The sequence below is a fragment of the Panulirus ornatus genome, chromosome 7 (assembly GCF_036320965.1).
Source record: "Panulirus ornatus isolate Po-2019 chromosome 7, ASM3632096v1, whole genome shotgun sequence".
Taxonomy (NCBI): domain Eukaryota; kingdom Metazoa; phylum Arthropoda; class Malacostraca; order Decapoda; family Palinuridae; genus Panulirus; species Panulirus ornatus.
In genome coordinates this window covers 44413126-44433174 of record NC_092230.1, presented here as the reverse complement: position 1 = coordinate 44433174, position 20049 = coordinate 44413126, and the positions used below count along the sequence as shown (strand labels likewise).

General features: G+C 39.3%; 1 protein-coding gene across 1 annotated transcript in view; it reads left to right on the top strand.

Moving 5' to 3' along the window:
* Nucleotides 1-7258: 7258 nt before the first annotated feature.
* Nucleotides 7259-20049, top strand: part of LOC139749591 (trifunctional enzyme subunit alpha, mitochondrial-like) — a 28477-nt gene continuing 15686 nt past the window's right edge. Inside the window, exons 1-4 of the mRNA XM_071663678.1 lie at nt 7259-7396; nt 12493-13904; nt 18031-18153; nt 19726-19897. Coding sequence (XP_071519779.1) covers nt 7330-7396; nt 12493-13904; nt 18031-18153; nt 19726-19897 — 1774 coding nt within the window. The 5' untranslated portion in view covers nt 7259-7329. The remainder of the gene's footprint in view (nt 7397-12492; nt 13905-18030; nt 18154-19725; nt 19898-20049) is intronic.

The following is a 20049-nucleotide window of genomic DNA, read 5'->3' as shown; positions in this document are numbered from 1 at the left end:
TCAGAGAGGAAACTATGCATTAGAGAACTGAGAGAGTCAGTGAAACCAAAGGAAGGAAGTGTAAAATGCAATGACTTGTGCCACACCTTTTCAAGTGCTCTAGAAACATCGAGGGTTACATCAAAAGTTTCACCAAAAAAGAGATGAAGACCAGAGGTGAGCCACATATGAGAGATCACCAGTAGGCCTTAATGTCCATACTGGTGATCTTAAAATGTTTGTGAAAGCGAAAGTTTAGGGGTTTCAGACTTAGGGGATAGCAGAAGTGAGAGCAATGGACATAAGTTGGAGGGGTTAGGGCATTCTCCTTTCTAGAGATAGGATGCACCAAGGTATGCTTCTAAGCAGAAGGGAAAGTGTGGGTTTTTAGACAGGCAAAATAAGTGAGCAAGGCTTGGTGTTAGCTAAGAGGCACACTTCCCTACCAATTGAAGAAGAATGCCATCTTCGCCATATTCCTTGTCCATCTGAAGCTAGGAGAGTACCTAGAAGACCCTGATGACGAGAATATAGGAGATGGCATAGGTTCAGTGGGAAGAGATGTGGGTAGAGGATTAGAAGCTCAATCATCTAAAGTTGAGCTAAAGGAAAACAAGTTACCAAAAAGAGCAGCTTTATCAGAAGTAGAGTTAGCATCAGACTGATCAGATCTGAAAAGAAGAGGAAAGGTAGAATTACTGAAGTTATTGTGGATGTTTTCTTTTAAGGACCATAGATATTTATTAATATAAAAAGAAGTCAAGTTGACACTTTCTTTTTATGTGATATCCTTAGCTCTCTGAATAACAGCTTTGCAATGATTCTGAACAAAAATGAAAGTGGTATGGGTTTCAGGGGAAGGAGGAGTTTCATGGTCTGCAAGGCATCATCCCTGTTTTGAATAGGCATCAAAGCAGGAGTAATCAAACCTTGATTGAGGAAGAAATTATTTAGAAAAAGATGGAATGAAGGACTTCAACCCAACCAAGATAACCTCTGCCATGCACTCAGCACAACACAAGGTACCCCGACCAGAGAAGTAGCTCCCATCCCAAGGAAAGTTAATAAAGAAACCACAGGGATTATTCAGTGCTCCCAAAATGCCAAAGTTGGCATTTTGAAAGGGGGACATAGGATGGACATGCCCAAGCAGAATAAACAGAAATAATATAGTGTTCGGAGAACCCTAAGAGGGTAGAAATGTATTAATTGTGGCAAGGTTCAGAAGCAAAAAAAAAAAAAAGAGGTCAAGAAGACTGTTTATGGTGGTCAGGAACTTGGGCACGGTGTTTACTTAATTGTTTCAGATCGTTAAGAAGAGGAAAAGAAAAGGCCTTGATCCTACCAAGATTGTCCTGGTTATGCCTTGTGGTGTACAGAGAATTCCCTGCATAGAGTATCTCAGCACTTGAATATGAATCGAGCAGAGCTTCATGGCAAGAAGTCAATAGTCAAAGGGTTGTATTTATTTAGAGAAATTGGGAGGAAGCAAATGAAAAAAAAAATCAGTAGTGGGCTGAGATATTTTGAACCAGATGACATTGAAGTTAGGAGACTCAAGATCCATGAGACAAACAGTAAGTACGATTGTACTACAGTAGGCACAAACTCTACCCTTGGAACAGAAACAATGATAAAGAATACAATTGGAAGGATGATAGTGCAGGGGAGAAGTGGCCTTGGACAGATGGATTTCAGAGAGAAGAGAAAGATCAGAGGAAGAGGTAAACAGGTGATGTTCAACAGAAGGGAGGTTGAAATTAAGACTGTGAATGTCACAGAAAGGGATAGAAAAGAGCCGAGTCTACAAGCTGCAGCAGTGGAAGTGGGATGGATCCCAGTTACATGATGATAGTCAAGTGGACCCTGGGATATGCCCAACCCTTCTTGACAAGTAGCTTCACTCAGAATTAGTGCTAGAAAATTACTTACTGTTGTTCTTGTTAGTTGGATAAAGTTATTTCCTGTATTATAGAGCATTAAGTGTATGGGCACCAGGAGGGTAGCTACACCAGAGGTCTAGTTGATGCAATGACACCGGTTGAAACTCAGGGTAAAGAGAAGCCCAGGGTTGAACATCACCCAATGACCCTCCTCTGTCTTTGGTTTTAATGTTTGACTTCTGCTGGTATTTTGATAGACGAGTTGCTCCTAAGAGTTGGTCAAGGTAAGAAGAGAGTGATTTGATCCATGAAACCTTCTTTTTTTTTTAATTAGGGCCTCGGGAGCAACTTGTAGAAAAAGATTGGCTCCCCCATGTCACAGTTATGTAAAAAGTCACTGAGCCTGTACACAGCTACTCCAAGCCTTAGTCTTTACAGTTCTGTGGAATACCAGGGGAGGGGGTGCTCTCTCCAAGATTAAGATATTTGAAGAATCGTCTTTTTCTTTCATACATGTTCACCATTTCCAAAATTAGCGAAGTAGCACCAAGAACAGATGAAGAAATGGTCTTACTTGCTCACTTCCACTCTCCGCTGTAATGAATAATGCACTGAAACCAGAATCTTAAAGGATTGAAATTTCTATATGAAAACAAATATTCTGAGGCATCTTTGGTCACCTTACTCAAGCACACACCTTATGCCCTTAATAGAAATACACTGCTTATCACAGCTTCCCTCCCACATCATATATTCTAAAGACCTTCTCCACATCCATGAATGCCACATACAAATCATTGTTTCTCCAAATATTTCTCACATTTAAAGCAAACATCCTCTGCCACTTCTGAAACCACACTGTTCCTTCCAAAATTTATGCTCTCCACCTGCCTTCAATCAGTCAATCACCACTCTCCCATACAATTTAACAGGTATCCTCAACAAACTTATTTGTCTGTAATTCAGATACTCGCATTTGAGTGTACTTAACCTGTATGTAATAGCACTCTACATGCATTCTGCCAATCCTTGGGCACCTCCTTATGATCCATAGGTACTTTGAAAATCCTAAGTCACAGTCACCCATTTCTTAAGAAATTCAACAGCATTTCCATCCAGTCCAGGGGCCTTTCCTCACTAGATCTTTTGTAAGGCTTTCACCACCTCTTCTCTCTTTACCAACCACTTTCCATAACTCTTTCACTAAACATAATTCCCTGACCCAAACACTGTATATCAGCCACCTAATCATCAAACACATTCAACAGTCCTTCAAAATACTCATTTCCTCATTTTATCTCTTCCTGTTACCACTTTCACATTTGCCCCTTTCATTGATTGTTCCCATTTGTTCTCTTGTTTTTCTCATTTTAATAACCTCCTTCCATAACATTTTATTCTAGGAGTTTACTGATAATTGCTCATCACAACTCTCATTTTCCCCTTTTTCATCCCCTTCATCTTCTTCTTGAACTCCTGTGATTTTCTTTTGTATATGTCCCAATCATTTGCACTCCTTCCCTGTAAGTACCACCCATACACCTCTTTTCTCTTTCACTAGCAATTCTGTTATTCCAACACTCACTACCCTTCCCTGCCTGCCCACCTCCCACTGTCTGCAGGCCACACACTACTATTGCTTCCTCACACGTTCCCCTTTGCTTACTCTCACTTTATGGCATTCTACACCCAGTCTCTTAGGGTATTTCTTCATACGTCTCTTTTTCCAAGCTCATTCACTTTCACCATCCTCTTTACACATACATTGCCTTATTGTTTTTGGAAACCTGTACAGACCTTTAACTTTGCCTACACCTTGTAATGATCAGACATCCTTCCTCTCACAGTTTATTCACCCCCAAGAGTCTATCTTTTGCATGCCTACCAATTTGTTTTTCTTCCAGTAATGCCCCCTTATCATATTTCCTGCTTGCATATATATATATATATATATATATATATATATATATATATATATATATATATATAGGGTATAGGGGATTAAGAATAAGAATTAAGAATAAGATTAAGAATACTTCCCACGTATTCCCTGCGTGTTGTAGAAGGCGACTAAAAGGGGAGGGAGCGGGGGGCTGGAAATCCTCCCCTCTCGTTTTTTTTTTTTTTTTTTTTCCAAAAGAAGGAACAGAGAATTGGGCCAGGTGAGGGTATTCCCTCAATGGCCCAGTCCTCTGTTCTTAACGCTACCTCGCTAATGCGGGAAATGGCGAATAGTTTGAAAGAAAAGAAAGAATATATATATATATATATATATATATATATATATATATATATATATATATATATATATATATACTTATGTATGTCCCTCGTTTTAAGCCAGGTATTCCCAATCACCGGTCCTTTTTCAGCACACACCTCATCAAGTTGTTCATCATTCCTATTCATCTTACAGAATATCCCATGTCCCTCAAATACACCCTCAGCGGTCACATTTCTCATGCTTGCATTTGAATCGCCCATCACTTATACCCTATCTCTAGCATCAAAACTGTTGACATACTCAGCAGCTCCCAAAATGTTTTTCCTTCTCCTCCTCCTCTTCCTCCTCATGTTCAGAAGCTAAAGCACCAATAATCTCCAGTCTTTCGCATCTCACTTTCATTTTTACTCACATCAATATGGAATTCATTTCCCTACACTCTTACATTCCCACAGCTCCTGCTTTATCAGTAATGCTACCCATTCCTTAGCTCTTTTCCGCACATCAGCACCTGACGTTACCTCTAAGACATTCCAAAACCATTCCTCACCTTTACCCTTGACTCAGATTCAGAACATCCAGTTTCCTCACTTCAAACATACTACGTATCTCTCGTTTTTTATCTTTGTTACATCCACACATTTAAACACCCCAGCTTGGGCCTTTGAGGAGGATGAGCACTCCCTGCTTGGTCCCTTATTCTATTCCATCTTTTAGAAATTGAAAAATAAGAAGGGGGAGGGGGCTTCAGCCCCCCATTTAGTCACCTATGACACAGGGAATATGGAGGTAGAATTAATTTTCCCCTATCATGGGGATGTGTGCATGTCTTTTGTCAGCGTTATATTTGTTGGGGATGAGGGGATTTGAGAACAGAAGTTGTTAAAGGATGAGGCAGGAGTAAGCTTTTTATTTCTTCCTAGGGCTTGGTACTTAGTTTTGTAGTGGTTTGGGAGGGAGGGGTCTAGTGCTATTTAGTGAAATTGAATTGGGAGCATGTTTAAGCGAGATCTTACTAGGGGATCTTCTTTTACTTTGTTTCGGTGTTTAGTGTTAGTGGTTGTTGGGCAGCCAGTAACTGCTCTGAGTGCACAGTGTGCTGTGCTTCTAGCTTTGTTACATTTGCTTTTGAGAGATTGGAAGATCAGGCAAGTAAGGCATAGATTAAAATTAGCAGACGAATTGTCTGTAGGGAGATGGTGAGGGATTCTATTTCTTGTCCAAAATGTGGTGCCAATTAGTGTGCTGAGGGCATGTAGCTTGTGGTTTGCATTGATGTTATTTTCTTGGGAAGTGATTATCACTTGTGTGTCGTATGTGGTGCCTAGAATGGTTGGTGTTTATTGCACAGAGGGAGTGGTTGTTCAGTTAAAGTCACAGGAGGGTGTGACTTATATTCTTTTCTGTCTGGGGTTAAAAGGATGTTTTAAGACTATTATGGCGATACAGAAATTTTGTCCGGAGTGTAATGTAATGCTACATGTTTGTTGTGGCTGATGTTGGTAGTGCCAGGGTGTTGTGGTTGTGAGGTTGTCTGCATATGAAGGGACCTTCATGTTGTTGAATCCTATAGATTTTGGGGGGTCATGTAGGACAAGGTTGAAGATGGTATGAGAAAAAAAAATTCTAGAGAACTCCATTATAGAGTTAGAGTATGGTAGAGTTGAAGCAATAGCCAGCCGGCTGTATCAGAAATGGTCAACCACATTTGGTCTTTGTTGTGGTGGGTAGAACCAAGGTCTGAGAAGTGAAGGCGATAAGTTGGACCCTCGCTGATGTACCCACACACCCATCTGATAAATATGCTAATCGTTATCTCAAGTGTTACATTTCTGATAAAGATTAATGTTGTAATATCTACCGGGCGACCGTACCAAATCAGTCATGAGCCAGCAAAAGAAAAAACTATTGCCATTTCTTTAGTAATATGTATGTATATATATATATATATATATATATATATTTTTTTTTTTTTTTTTTTTGCTGTCTCCCGCGTTTGCGAGGTAGCGCAAGGAAACAGACGAAAGAAATGGCCCAACCCACCCCCATACACATGTATATACATACGTCCACACACGCAAATATAGGTACCTACACAGCTTTCCATGGTTTACCCCAGACGCTTCACATGCCCTGATTCAAACCACGGACAGCACGTCAACCCCGGTACACCACATCGATCCAATTCACTCTCTTCCTTGCCCAACCTTTCACCCTCCTGCATGTTCAGGCCCCGATCACACAAAATCTTTTTCACTCCATCTTTCCACCTCCAATTTGGTCTCCCACTTCTCGTTCCCTCCACCTCCGACACATATATCGTCTTGGTCAATCTTTCCTCACTCATTCTCTCCATGTGCCCAAACCATTTCAAAACACCCTCTTCTGCTCTCTCAACCACGCTCTTTTTATTTTCACACATCTCTCTTACCCTTTCATTACTTACTCGATCAAACCACCTCACACCACATATTGCCCTGAAACATCTCATTTCCAGAACATCCATCCTCCTCCGCACAACTCTATAGCTCACGCCTCGCAACCATATAACATGGAGCCACTATTCCTTCAAACATACCCATATATATATATATATATATATATATACATATATATATATATATATATATATATATATATATATATATATATATATTTAATTTTGTTTAATTTTTAAGACTGTGTTTAATTCCATTCAAGTAAGTTTGACAATGATTATGCCCATTGTGATTATTTTGTGAAATGCCTGGGGATATAAATGCCCCTCTTACCCCCCATCTTCGGACTTTATACATAGGATATATTATTATTTTTTTCATGGAGTACATAGTTGGATGAACAGCCTAGGTAACGGATGATCGAATTTCTTTCGGCATTTTTATATTTAGGGTAAAACTTTATACTGTAAAGAATTTGGTATATATATATATATATATATATATATATATATATATATATATATATATATATATATATTTATATTCATATATATATTCATATTTATATTCTAATGTTTACGTGGCTCGACTTTTATCCGAAAAAAATAAAATTATTTGTATGACTTCTGATATCACAGTAACTCACATAGAAATTGTATATATACTTCATGATCCATGAAAATGGTTTTAATTTTTTCATTAAATATACATAGTGCAATAATAGTATGTTTAAGTAGGGTATTGTTTGACCCTGTAGCCAGTCGGCATCTGGCCATCGACAATATAGGTGTTAAGAGGAAGAGAAATGGCGAGTATTCGTGCTGTCGGGGCCTTGTGCCGGCTCAGTGCCACACAATTAAGACAATGCCAAGGTGAGGATGTTGTGATGTACAACCCAAAGTAAAAATATGTCGATGTTTTCTTTCTTTTTCACAGATTCAGGAGGGAAAGTAATTAGGGCACTACGTGGCTTAGCCGGTGTAGCTTATTTTTGTCGAGTAAATCACTTCCAACTCAAGTACTTGAACAGTACATTACATATTTGAGAGCCAACTTTACTTCTGTGGTATTGATCGGTCTTTCATGTGTCTTTAGGATTCATAGGAAAGTGTGGGACAAGCAGAGAGAAAAAAAAAATATGTGAATGAATACACGAACCGTAAACCACATCCAGTTGTTGGGTACAAATGTTATTTTTAGAGTAGTACACCAGCATCCATATATTGGGGGAGAAAAAGAAAAGATATTATGCATATGGGAGCGAGGAAAAAGGAATCAATAAGTTAAAGGTACAAGGTCAAAGGTTATGGTTGGGGTATTGTATGATTGGAAGTTCTCGTACGCCATCATGGAGGACGAATTGAGGTTGATGAAAAATATTTAATCTTAGCCCTATCATTTACTAATACTCTTCACCTCTTCATTCATGAATGGGTCTTTTTTTTTTTTCTTCTGGCTGCCTTATCAGAGTTTGGTTGATAAGAGAGAGATAGACTGGGTGTGGCCGGAAAGATGCTGCCATTCCTAGATCTGGTGGGAATTAGGGTTAACAATATGTCCATAGGAAGAACCTACTCCACACATCTTACATACTACTCCTGAAAGCAAATTATTTCTCCCTAATCTGATAAACCTACACACAACCACCCTCTCGGTTACCCCACTCTCTCGCACACCTTACCAGTTTAGTGGTATCGTGCCATTACCCTTAGCAAATGTTATCTGTAGTCGTTCATTTTTAGTAAAACTTGAGTACTTGTTTTACAAGGGAAGATAAGGTGTTGGTGTGAGGATTGTGAGGGAGGGGAAACATTTGTAGGTATTGGTAAAATTCTGTGTACACTCTCTTGTCGCTAATAGTCTCTGAAATGTGCGAAAAGCATAATATTAAACTTTCCTGCTTTTGGGGATGGCATGACTGCTTGGTGTGTCATGGTTGCTGTTAAATTTTCCATAGTACTCAGTCATGGGTTTAATTGGTGGGTTTGATTAGAATATTGAACATTAAAGATCAGTCTGGACTACTAGCAATGTGTTAGAGAAGGTTTTCATTTTTTCATATGTATTGCTAATTAATTTGAAAACCCCCACAGTTTCCCTGTTATGCTAATAATGCCATGTTAAACAGCTTTCATTAAAATGAACAAGTACATGCATTGACATTGTTGTATTTTGTAAATACAGCTCTAGCATTGCAGAACAAAATCTTATTATATCCTAAGCTATTAGCACATAAAGCATATATATATATATATATATATATATATATATATATATATATATATATATATATATATATATATATTATACTTGATTGCCATTTCCCATGTCAGTGAGGTTGTGCCAGGAAACGGATGAAGAAAGACCCATCCAATCATATACACACATATATACATTTTTTACTCCATCCCTCCACCTCCAGTTTGGTCTCCCGCTTCTTGTTCCCTCCATCTCTGACACATTTATCTTTTTTGTCAACCTTTCTTCACTCATTCTCCCCATATATCCAAACCATCTCTCCTACTCTCATCATTTACTCAATCAAACCACCTCGCACCACATGTTGTCCTCAAACTTTTCATTTCCGATTCATCACCCATGCCTCACAATCATATAACATTGTTGGAACTACTATTACTTCAAACATATCCATTTTTGCTCTTCAAGATAATCTCTCCTTCCACACATTCTTCATCACTTCCAGAACCTTCTCCCCCAAGGGAAAGGGGAGGAAGAATACTTCCCACGTATTCCCTGCATGTCGTAAGAGGCAGCTAAAAGGAGAGGGAATGGGGGGCTGGAAATCCTCCCCTCCAGTTTTCACTTTTCCAAAAGAAAGAACATAGAAGGGGGCCAAGTGAGGATTTTCTCTCTTAGGCTCAGTCCTCTGTTCTTAATGCTACCTCACTAATGCGGGAAATGGCAAATATATGTATGAAAAAAAGAAAATATATATATATATATATATATATATATATATATATATATATATATATATATATATATATATATATATATATATATATATATACACACACATACCGGGGTCGACGTGCTGGCAATGGATTGAACCAGGGCATGTGAAACGTCTGGGGTAAACCATGGAATGTTTTGTGGGGCCTGGATGTGGAAAGGGAGCTGTGGTTTCGATGCATTATACATGACAGCTAGAGACTGAGTGTGAACGAATGTGACCTTTGTTGTCTTTTCCAGGCACTACTTTGTGCACATGTGGGGGAGGGGGGTGTCATTCCATGTGTGGCGGGGTGGCAACGGGAATGAATGAAGGCAGTAAGTATGAATTATGTACATGTGTATATATGTATATGTCTGTGTATGTATATGTATATATTGAAATGTATATGTGCGTGTGTGGATGTGTATGTATATACATGTGTATGTGGGTGGGTTGGGCCGTTCTTTCGTCTGTTTCCTTGCGCTACCTCGCTAACATGAGAGACCGACAAAATATAATATATATATATATATATATATATATATATATATATATATATATATATATATATATATATTTTTTTTTTTTTTTTTTTTTTTTTTTTTTTGTCGCTGTCTCCCGCGTTTGCGAGGTAGCGCAAGGAAACAGACGAAAGAAATGGCCCAACCCACCCCCATACACATGCCTTGATTCAATTCACTGACAGCACGTCAACCCCGGTATACCACATCGATCCAATTCACTCTATTCTTTGCCCTCCTTTCACCCTCCTGCATGTTCAGGCCCCGATCACACAAAATCTTTTTCACTCCATCTTTCCACCTCCAATTTGGTCTCCCTCTTCTCCTCGTTCCCTCCACCTCCGACACATATATCCTCTTGGTCAATCTTTCCTCACTCATTCTCTCCATGTGACCAAACCATTTCAAAACACCCTCTTCTGCTCTCTCAACCACGCTCTTTTTATTTCCACACATCTCTCTTACCCTTACGTTACTTACTCGATCAAACCACCTCACACCACACATTGTCCTCAAACATCTCATTTCCAGTACATCCATCCTCCTGCGCACAATCTATCCATAGCCCACGCCTCACAACCATACAACATTGTTGGAACCACTATTCCTTCAAACATACCCATTTTTGCTTTCCGAGATAATGTTCTCGACTTCCACACATTCTTCAAGGCTCCCAGAATTTTCGCCCCCTCCCCCACCCTATGATCCACTTCCGCTTCCATGGTTCCATCCGCTGCCAGATCCACTCCCAGATATCTAAAACACTTCACTTCCTCCAGTTTTTCTCCATTCAAACTCACCTCCCAATTGAATTGACCCTCAACCCTACTGTACCTAATAACCTTGCTCTTATTCACATTTACTCTTAACTTCTTCTTTCACACACTTTACCAAACTCAGTCACCAGCTTCTGCAGTTTCTCACATGAATCAGCCACCAGCCATTAATTTTTTTCAATGTTTTTTTTTTTTTTTTTTTTTTTTCCAAAAGATGGAACAGAGGGGGGGGCCAGGTGAGGATGTTCCCTTGGGCCCAGTCCTCTGTTCTTGACGCTACCTCGCTATCGCGGGAAATGGCGAATAGTATGAAAAATATATATATATATATATATATATATATATATATATATATATATATATATATATATATATATTTATATTCTTTCTCCCCTATCCCTGGGGATACGGGAGAAAGAATACTTCTCACGTATTCCCTGCGTGTCGTAGAAGGCGACTAAAAGGGAAGGGAGTGGGGGGCTGGAAATCCTCCCCTCTCGTTTTTAATTTTCCAAAAGAAGGAACAGAGAAGGGGGCCAAGTGAGGATAATCCCTCAAAGGCTCAGTCCTCTGTTCTTAATGCTACCTCGCTAACGAGGGAAATGGCGAATAGTATGAAAAAAAAAAATATATATTATATATATATATCTATATTATGATAGACAAAGAATAACAATGAAAGTACAAAAATACAGTTGAACTAGATAAAGAATGGATTGATTTCAGAATGACTGAAAAGTAATGATAAAGAGCTAAGCACAGTTATGAGCCCAGTGTAGAACTGAAAATTAGGCACGTGTTTGTAATAAATATTTATTGAAAATAAACCAATCAGGATCATTTTAGTAGAGGCATTATACTTTGGTCTCATGTACAATGCATTCTAATGCAAATATTATGCACATATTTTATGCCAACTATTAGAGGTTAGATGAATGCCCTGATAGCCTGGGCCTTGAGCTTGTAGGCAGCACCTGTAACATGGGTCCTTGAGAAAATTGAATATCTAGGTGATGATTGGCTGCAAATTATTTCTTGCTCAGGGTGAAAACAGCAATATGCAGGGGCCAGGGGAAGGGGAGGAGAGATGGCATGGGATTACTAGGTATGTCATAACAGAAAATGAGAATCTGAGACTAGAAAAAGGGTTAGAAGAGAAAATGCAGTGTTTGGTAGAAAGAAGCTGAGATATGTATAACTCTAGTTACAGTTTGGTACTTGCATTTGAAATCCAAAATGAAATGGAAACCCCATATTCAAACAGAATTAGGGACTGAATGTATATTTGGATACAGTATGCAAGCTTTAACTTAACTGCCATATGCAGTATGATAAGGCTTGTCAGTATTGCATATGATTTATCTGTTTTTTTGGGGGGAAGTTGGTAATCTAATACCCTCAAAACTGGACTGTCCAAACAGTCTGAAATGGAGGTGCACTGATAGTACACATTTTCCTGTTTACAGAAACTGTTAATATTTCTTATAAGTTTTATTTGTTATATGCCCTTGCCTTTCTTCAATTAATTGGTATGAATTTGCCATGGCTTGAAAGAAAGATAAGTTGTATTTTTGCTGTTGATCCAGAGTATGCGCTGATAACTTTATTTTTGATATTATTTGTTCTGAGAGAGAAACTAAGATATTCATATTTTGCTATTTTTGTTATTATTTGTTCTGAGAGAGAAACTAAGATATTCATATTTTGCTTTTCAGTGCCTGTTTTGAGCAGAAGACTCCTGTCAACAACGGTGAGAGCCATGGGTGCACATGCTAACCTCGCAGTAAAGGATGGAGTGGGTGTGGTCACCCTTGACTCGCCTGGAAAGGTCAATGTTTTAAATGAGGCACTTATGAATGAGATGGAGGAAATAATTAATGAGATTGAAAGCAATCCAGATATTCAGTCAGCTATAGTGATATCTGCCAAGCCTGGCTGTTTTATTGCTGGAGCAGACATCACAATGATAGAGAAGACTAAGTCAAGTGAAGAAGCTTCAGGATTAGCCAAAGCTGGTCAAGACATGCTTCATCGCATTGAGAAGAGTAAAAAGCCCATTGTGGCAGCAGTAATGGGGTCATGCTTGGGTGGTGGCCTTGAAGTTGCAATGTCCTGTCACTACCGTCTGGCTGTAAAGGATAAATCTGGTCTTGGTTTACCCGAGGTGATGTTAGGCCTGTTGCCTGGTGCTGGTGGTACTCAGCGCCTTCCCAAGCTTGTAAGTGTCCCTAATGCATTAGATATGATCCTCACTGGAAAAACAGTTAAGGCAGACAAGGCGAAGAAAATGGGTTTAGTAGATGGACTGGTCAATCAACTTGGTCCAGGCTTGGGAGCATCTGATGCATCTACATTGACATATTTAGAGGGGATAGCCATAAAAACAGCCAAAGATTTGGCAAGTGGAGATATGCATGTAAAGCGTGGCCCAAAAAATTTAATGGAGAAGATTATGGGAGGAGCACTTCAGTATGATTTTGTGAAGGATCAGGTCTTCAAAAAGGCAAAGTCAACTGTAATGAAGCAAACCGGTGGTGTATACCCAGCTCCTCTAAGAATCCTCGAGGTTATTCGCACTGGTTTGGATAAAGGACCCAAAGAAGGTTATGCAGCAGAAAGTAAAGCTTTTGGTGATCTAGCAATGACTTCAGAGTCAAGAGGTTTGATTGGTCTTTTCCATGGTCAAACAGAATGCAAAAAAAATAGATTTGGGAAACCGGAGCTACAGGCTAAAAAACTGGCTGTACTAGGGGCTGGATTGATGGGTGCTGGAATTGCACAAGTTTCAGTAGATAAGGGTTACCACACCATCTTAAAGGATATGAACCATGTGGGTCTTGGGAGAGGAATTAAACAGGTTCAGGGAGGGCTTGATAAGGCTGTGAAACGGAAGAAGATCTCTAAGTTTGTGGCCGACCAGCATATGTCTAACTTAGAACCATCTCTATCCTATGATAATTTCAAGGACTGTGACATGGTGATAGAGGCAGTGTTTGAAGATTTGGCCCTCAAGCACCGAGTAATTAGAGAGGTTGAGCCCCATCTACCTGATCACTGCATCTTTGCTAGTAACACCTCTTCACTGCCTATCGCTGATATTGCAACAGCAAGCAAACGCCCAGAAAAGGTTTGATTATCAGTACGCATTATTTTAGTTGTTACTTCATTGCTTAACTTGTTACCTACTGTAATCATTGATTGATAAAGCATGGTTCAGTGTCAGTATCCTCAATTGATGATTTGATGCTTCCTGCCTTCATTCAAATTCCCAACTAATGTTTGATTCTACGACTTAAACATATATGTCATTTAGCTATTTCGAACCATACCTCAGAAAGAAAAATCACTTGCCACTTTCGCTCATATACCTATAGTCATAGATGGTGTATATTAAATAACCTCGTATTCTTTTCCCCAAATTAAACATCAATTATCTATATCTGATGCCCATTTCCTCCAGGAACTCCCATCAAGGAGGTGACCACAGTGGAAGAGCCTTCACTTATCCTTGTCCTTACATGCCTCCCTCACATATACCTTTCCAACTATTCTTGCCACATTTCTCTCCCTCCAGTACTCTTCCACTGTTTTTCCATGTCACAGGTGGTGGTCCTCACACACCAATCCTTTTAATTGCACTTATCATGGGCAAGTATGAAGTCTGTTGGGGATGAGAGAGCTTGGGAAGTGAGTCAGTTGTTGTTCGCTGATGATACAGCGCTGGTGGCTGATTCATGTGAGAAACTGCAGAAGCTGGTGAATGAGTTTGGTAAAGTGTGTGAAAGAAGAAAGTTAAGAGTAAATGTGAATAAGAGCAAGGTTATTAGGTACAGTAGGGTTGAGGGTCAAGTCAATTGGGAGGTAAGTTTGAATGGAGAAAAACTGGAGGAAGTAAAGTGTTTTAGATATCTGGGAGTGGATCTGGCAGCGGATGGAACCATGGAAGCGGAAGTGGATCATAGGGTGGGGGAGGGGGCGAAAATTCTGGGAGCCTTGAAGAATGTGTGGAAGTCGAGAACATTATCTCGGAAAGCAAAAATGGGTATGTTTGAAGGAATAGTGGTTCCAACAATGTTGTGTGGTTGCGAGGCGTGGGCTATGGATAAGTTGTGCGCAGGAGGATGGATGTGCTGGAAATGAGATGTTTGAGGACAATGTGTGGTGTGAGGTGGTTTGATCGAGTAAGTAACGTAAGGGTAAGAGAGATGTGTGGAAATAAAAAGAGCGTGGTTGAGAGAGCAGAAGAGGGTGTTTTGAAATGGTTTGGGCACATGGAGAGAATGAGTGAGGAAAGATTGACCAAGAGGATATATGTGTCGGAGGTGGAGGGAACGAGGAGAAGAGGGAGACCAAATTGGAGGTGGAAAGATGGAGTGAAAAAGATTTTGTGTGATCGGGGCCTGAACATGCAGGAGGGTGAAAGGAGGGCAAGGAATAGAGTGAATTGGATCGATGTGGTATACCGGGGTTGACGTGCTATCAGTGGATTGAATCAGGGCATGTGAAGCGTCTGGGGTAAACCATGGAAAGCTGTGTAGGTATGTATATTTGCCTGTGTGGACGTATGTATATACATGTGTATGGGGGTGGGTTGGGCCATTTTTTTCGTTTGTTTCCTTGCGCTACCTCGCAAACGCGGGAGACAGCAAAAAAAAAAAAAAAGAATCATGAACTATCCTTGTAAACTCCCTGTCTTGCATTCTGTCCATATGCTCAGACCATCCCAAAGCATTATGTTTCACCCATTGTGCCACTTCACAATTCACACCAAATCTCTTACTGCCCTTCATTACTTTCTTCAGTCCTTCTAGTTGCACCACATGAACCTCTCAAATAACTCATTTCCACGGCCTGGATTCTTGACCTCAGTTAAGGGACCCAATGACTCTTTTACCTTGTACTGCACTCTCCCTTATCTCCCCTTCCATATCACCAAACTTTCTCAAGATAGCTCCCAAATACTTTACATCTGTCTCCTCTTCCAGTCTTTCTTCTCTTGTATCTTTAAAACAGTTCAGTACACTTTCCTCTCTCTCACTATAGAATTTTTTAGATCTATGATTTTACTGTTTCCTTTCAGACACCTTAAGTTTATTATTACTTACTTTTACCTTTAATCACTTACATTTAGATGCATCTAAAAAACACAAAACCTTCTGCAGCTTCTCTTTGCTCTTGGCAAACAGTACATTATCATCTGCAAACAGGCATGTCATTAGCTACCATACCTTACCACCACATACCTGTTTCCTTGTTTTGCTTTCATCTCTCTTATCACACCATCCATGTATATGTTAAAAAGCCATGGTGACATCACACACCCCTGCCTTACACCCACATATATCCTGAAACTTTAGCTCAGCTCTCCATCCACCCTTACACGTGCATATGTGTCTCTATAAAAGGCTTTCACACCATTTAATAGTTGTCCCCCTATCCACTTGAGTGTCATATGGCTTCTTTAGAAACATAAAAGCTGCATACAGCTTCTTACCTTTTGCTAGATACCTTTTCACTGTCATTCTCCCTGCATAAATCTGGTCCACTTATTCCCTACCTTTCCTAAAGCTCCCTTGCTTTTCATGTTTCTGCATTGTCATTTCCATCACTCTTGCATACACTTTTCCTGGTGTACTTAACTGACATATTCCCTTATAGTTGCGATGTACATCTTTGGCACTTTTTCCTCTGAATGAAGGAACAGTAATAGCTTTCACTGAATCGTCAGGCACAACCTTCTTCCATGATAAATTATTAATCGAATGCATTCACTCTCATCACACTTTCTCCTCCGTGCTTTAGCATTTGAACTGTAATCCCATTCACTTCATGTGCCTTTCCTGCCTTCAACCTCATTTTTACCCTTCTTAATATAGGCCCATGCACTTGTAACAGCCTTTTTCTTTCATCTTCCATATCCATGTGTGTATCAACTGCAGCCTCACCCTCTCCCACATTCATCAGTGCTTCAAAGTACTCTTTCCATCCTCTTCACTTCCTTCTTATGATTCAGTAACTCCCCATCCTTATTTCTCATATTTACATTTCCACTCTTATATCTACCTTTTTCACCTGCTTCCAGTACATTTTCTTATATTCCTTCAACTTTTCTCACAACTTTCTTCCAACATCTTTATCATCTCTTTGTTTGCTTTCCTCTGTCAATCAGTCTCCTAACATTCTGCTTACACATCTTACATTCTTCCCTCGTTCTCTGCTGAATTTTCACTGGTTCGTATTTTTTGACTGGTTTACCATATGCCTTTTCTCTTCCGCAACATTTCTGATATCCTCCATGTACAGTGCATCTCTGCTTTTATTCATTTATCTCACAACCTTTGTTTCCAGCTATTAATTCAACAACCTTAACAGTCTTTACACATTTTAAACACTTAGTTTACACATGACTGCATCCTTACAATTACTGCACTGTCATCTGAAGTTTCTGACACCCTTCTTTCATACTCTTCCTTGCATTATTTTTTATACATATTCTTCCCTACCAACACCTACCTCCCCATTCTTCCCTATGTCATACCTCCACATCTCCCTGATCCTCACCTTTATGAGAACTGCAAAATGGTCAGAATCTCCAAAGAATCCTCTTTCAGACTTCATCAACTTTTCAATTGTTGTCACACAATTAGTCCAGCGCTTTTGTTCTTTCCCATTATATCTCCTCTACATATACCTGTGAATAGTCTTAAGCTGAAAAAAAGCGTTTGCAAGGAATAAACCCCTCTCCATACAGACATCCATAAGATATTGCTCATTCTCATTTATTCCAGCCACTCCCCATTTATTAACTATCTCACCAATTTCACCACCTCCCACCTTCGCATTCATATCTCCCATTAGAACCACCTGTCTCTTGTTCTTAAACCCATTAATACAGTTATTAAGATTTTCTATAGAAATGCTTCATTTCATCCATACCTCACAGTCTTCATATTCGTACTGTATATCTTTATACGTAGAAATTTGTAGCTTTTCTATATTTTTATGTTTTATGAGTGACATATCCATTTTTTTAATCCACCTGTAAAGTCAAACTTATGAACAGTAGTGAGCAATTCTATCATAATTATGACCATGCCATGGAAGGAAAACGAAGGAAAGCAAGAAAGTGGAAGTTTGTCAAGATTTGACCTGTAACAGCTACAAAGTTTTTCGAAATATTGTATAATGCATCTTACACTGTGTGGGAATTAGTCTTCTGATTGTAAATTAACTGTCTGTTTATTGTTTCCTAGGTTATTGGAATGCACTACTTCTCCCCTGTGGATAAGATGCAACTGTTGGAGATCATTACAACAAATAAAACCTCCCATGACACAGTAGCCTCAGCAGTGGATGTGGGACTGAAGCAGGGCAAAGTGAGTGTACTACATATGTTAATTTTCTAATTTGGGGTTTCGGTTGTAATTTGATGACAAAATATGTAGGGGTAGGGAAGAAAGAATTCTGTCTCCATGTCTCCATGTTCCCTGCTTGTTGTAGAAGACAACTAAGAAGGGGGATGAAAATCCTTTCATCCTGTATGACTTTCCAAAAGAAGGATTTGAGGTTAGAGCTGGATGATATTTTATCTTCAAAAGCTTGGTTGTCTGTTCTGGACCCTACCTTGCTCATGTGGGGAATGTGATTGAGTATGGAAAAAGAAATATGTATGAGGCTCCCGACTTACGATAGTTTGACGTATGATTTTTCAACTTTATGATGGTGCAGTATTCAACACTTTATTATAAAATGGGCTTTGTGTTTGATGATTTTGTCTACCTGTAGGCTAATGTAAGTGCTCTGAGAATGTTTAAGGAGACTAGGCATGGCAATGATGTTTGGTAGATTAGATTTGTACAGTATTAAATATATTTTAGACTCAAGATATTTTCAACATGTGATGGCTTAATTGGAACATAACCCCAATGTAAGTCAAGGAGCTTCTGTATATACTTGATCACCATTTTCTGTGTTGACACCAGGAGGTAGATGAAGAAAGACACACCCACTCAAATACACATATGTATACTCATACATGTACATATGCATACATATATATACGCTTTTATATGCAAACATACACATATTCATGCTTGCATTCATCCATTCCTGATGAAGAAAAGCCACATTTGCTCACACTGATTCTTTAGCTCTGTCCTTTGCTGTCTCCCTCACACAAACCTTATATTTAACTCCCTGGACCTTTCCAAACTTTTCTCTTCCCTTGTTCTTCAGTTTTGTTTCAGTGAGTTAAAACAGTTGATCTTGGTTACATCCCCTCCTTCATCCCAGCCTGAGCCTTTGAGGAAGATGACCATTAATTCATTTGTTTTAGCTTTTAGAAATTGAAATACAAGAATGGATGGGTTTCTAGCCCCTCTTCTGCAACATGCAGGAAATGCATGAGAACTATTCGTTTTCCCTATCCCCTTGGCATAGATATGTGTGAAATCATGTCTAGAAAGAAAATAATTATGCTCAGGATACCTGCCTACCTCCACATGGCCCATTCAGAACAAAAAGTAGTACACTAGTATAGAGGAAATTGTGATACTTTTCTAGGGATTTTCTCTGCTTATGGAGAATATTCTTTCATTCTGAAGGGACAAATATTTTTTGCCCACATGGGTTAATTAAAGGCTGCCGTTGCTTTCCACTTACCTGAGAGTTGAGCTTTTGTAGGATGTGGTTGACCAAAAGAAAATATAAAAGGAAGAGATGTGGTGTTTTGGGTGCACTGCCACAGAAATATAGAGCTACAAGAAATGTTTAGTATGTGTGTATCAGAGGACAGCTTTCAATCTTTTTTATTTTTTCTTACTATTTGGGAAAGAATAAGATTAGGCATTTGAATGCAGTGGCAAAATTTCAGACTATCGTTTTAGTTTATAAACATCAGTGGATAAATAGCCATTAGAATATCAAAATGAAAGATTTAAATCTTACAGGTGGTGATTGTAGTGAAAGATGGTCCAGGGTTTTATACTACAAGAATCTTAGCTGCCATGATGTCTCAAGCTCTGTTGCTGATCCAGGAAGGTGTAGACCCCAAGAGGATGGATAAAACCACTAAGGCCTTTGGTTGGCCTGTAGGGTCTGCCACTCTCATAGATGAAGTTGGTAAGAAATTAGTACTTTCAGGTTTGCTGGAGAAAGATGATGCTGATTTGACATTTCAGAAGTGCCCAAGGACTGGCTGAATGCATGTATAGTGCCCGTATGTAAAGGCAAGGGGGGACTAAAGTTAATGGCTTATATACATAGGTTTATAT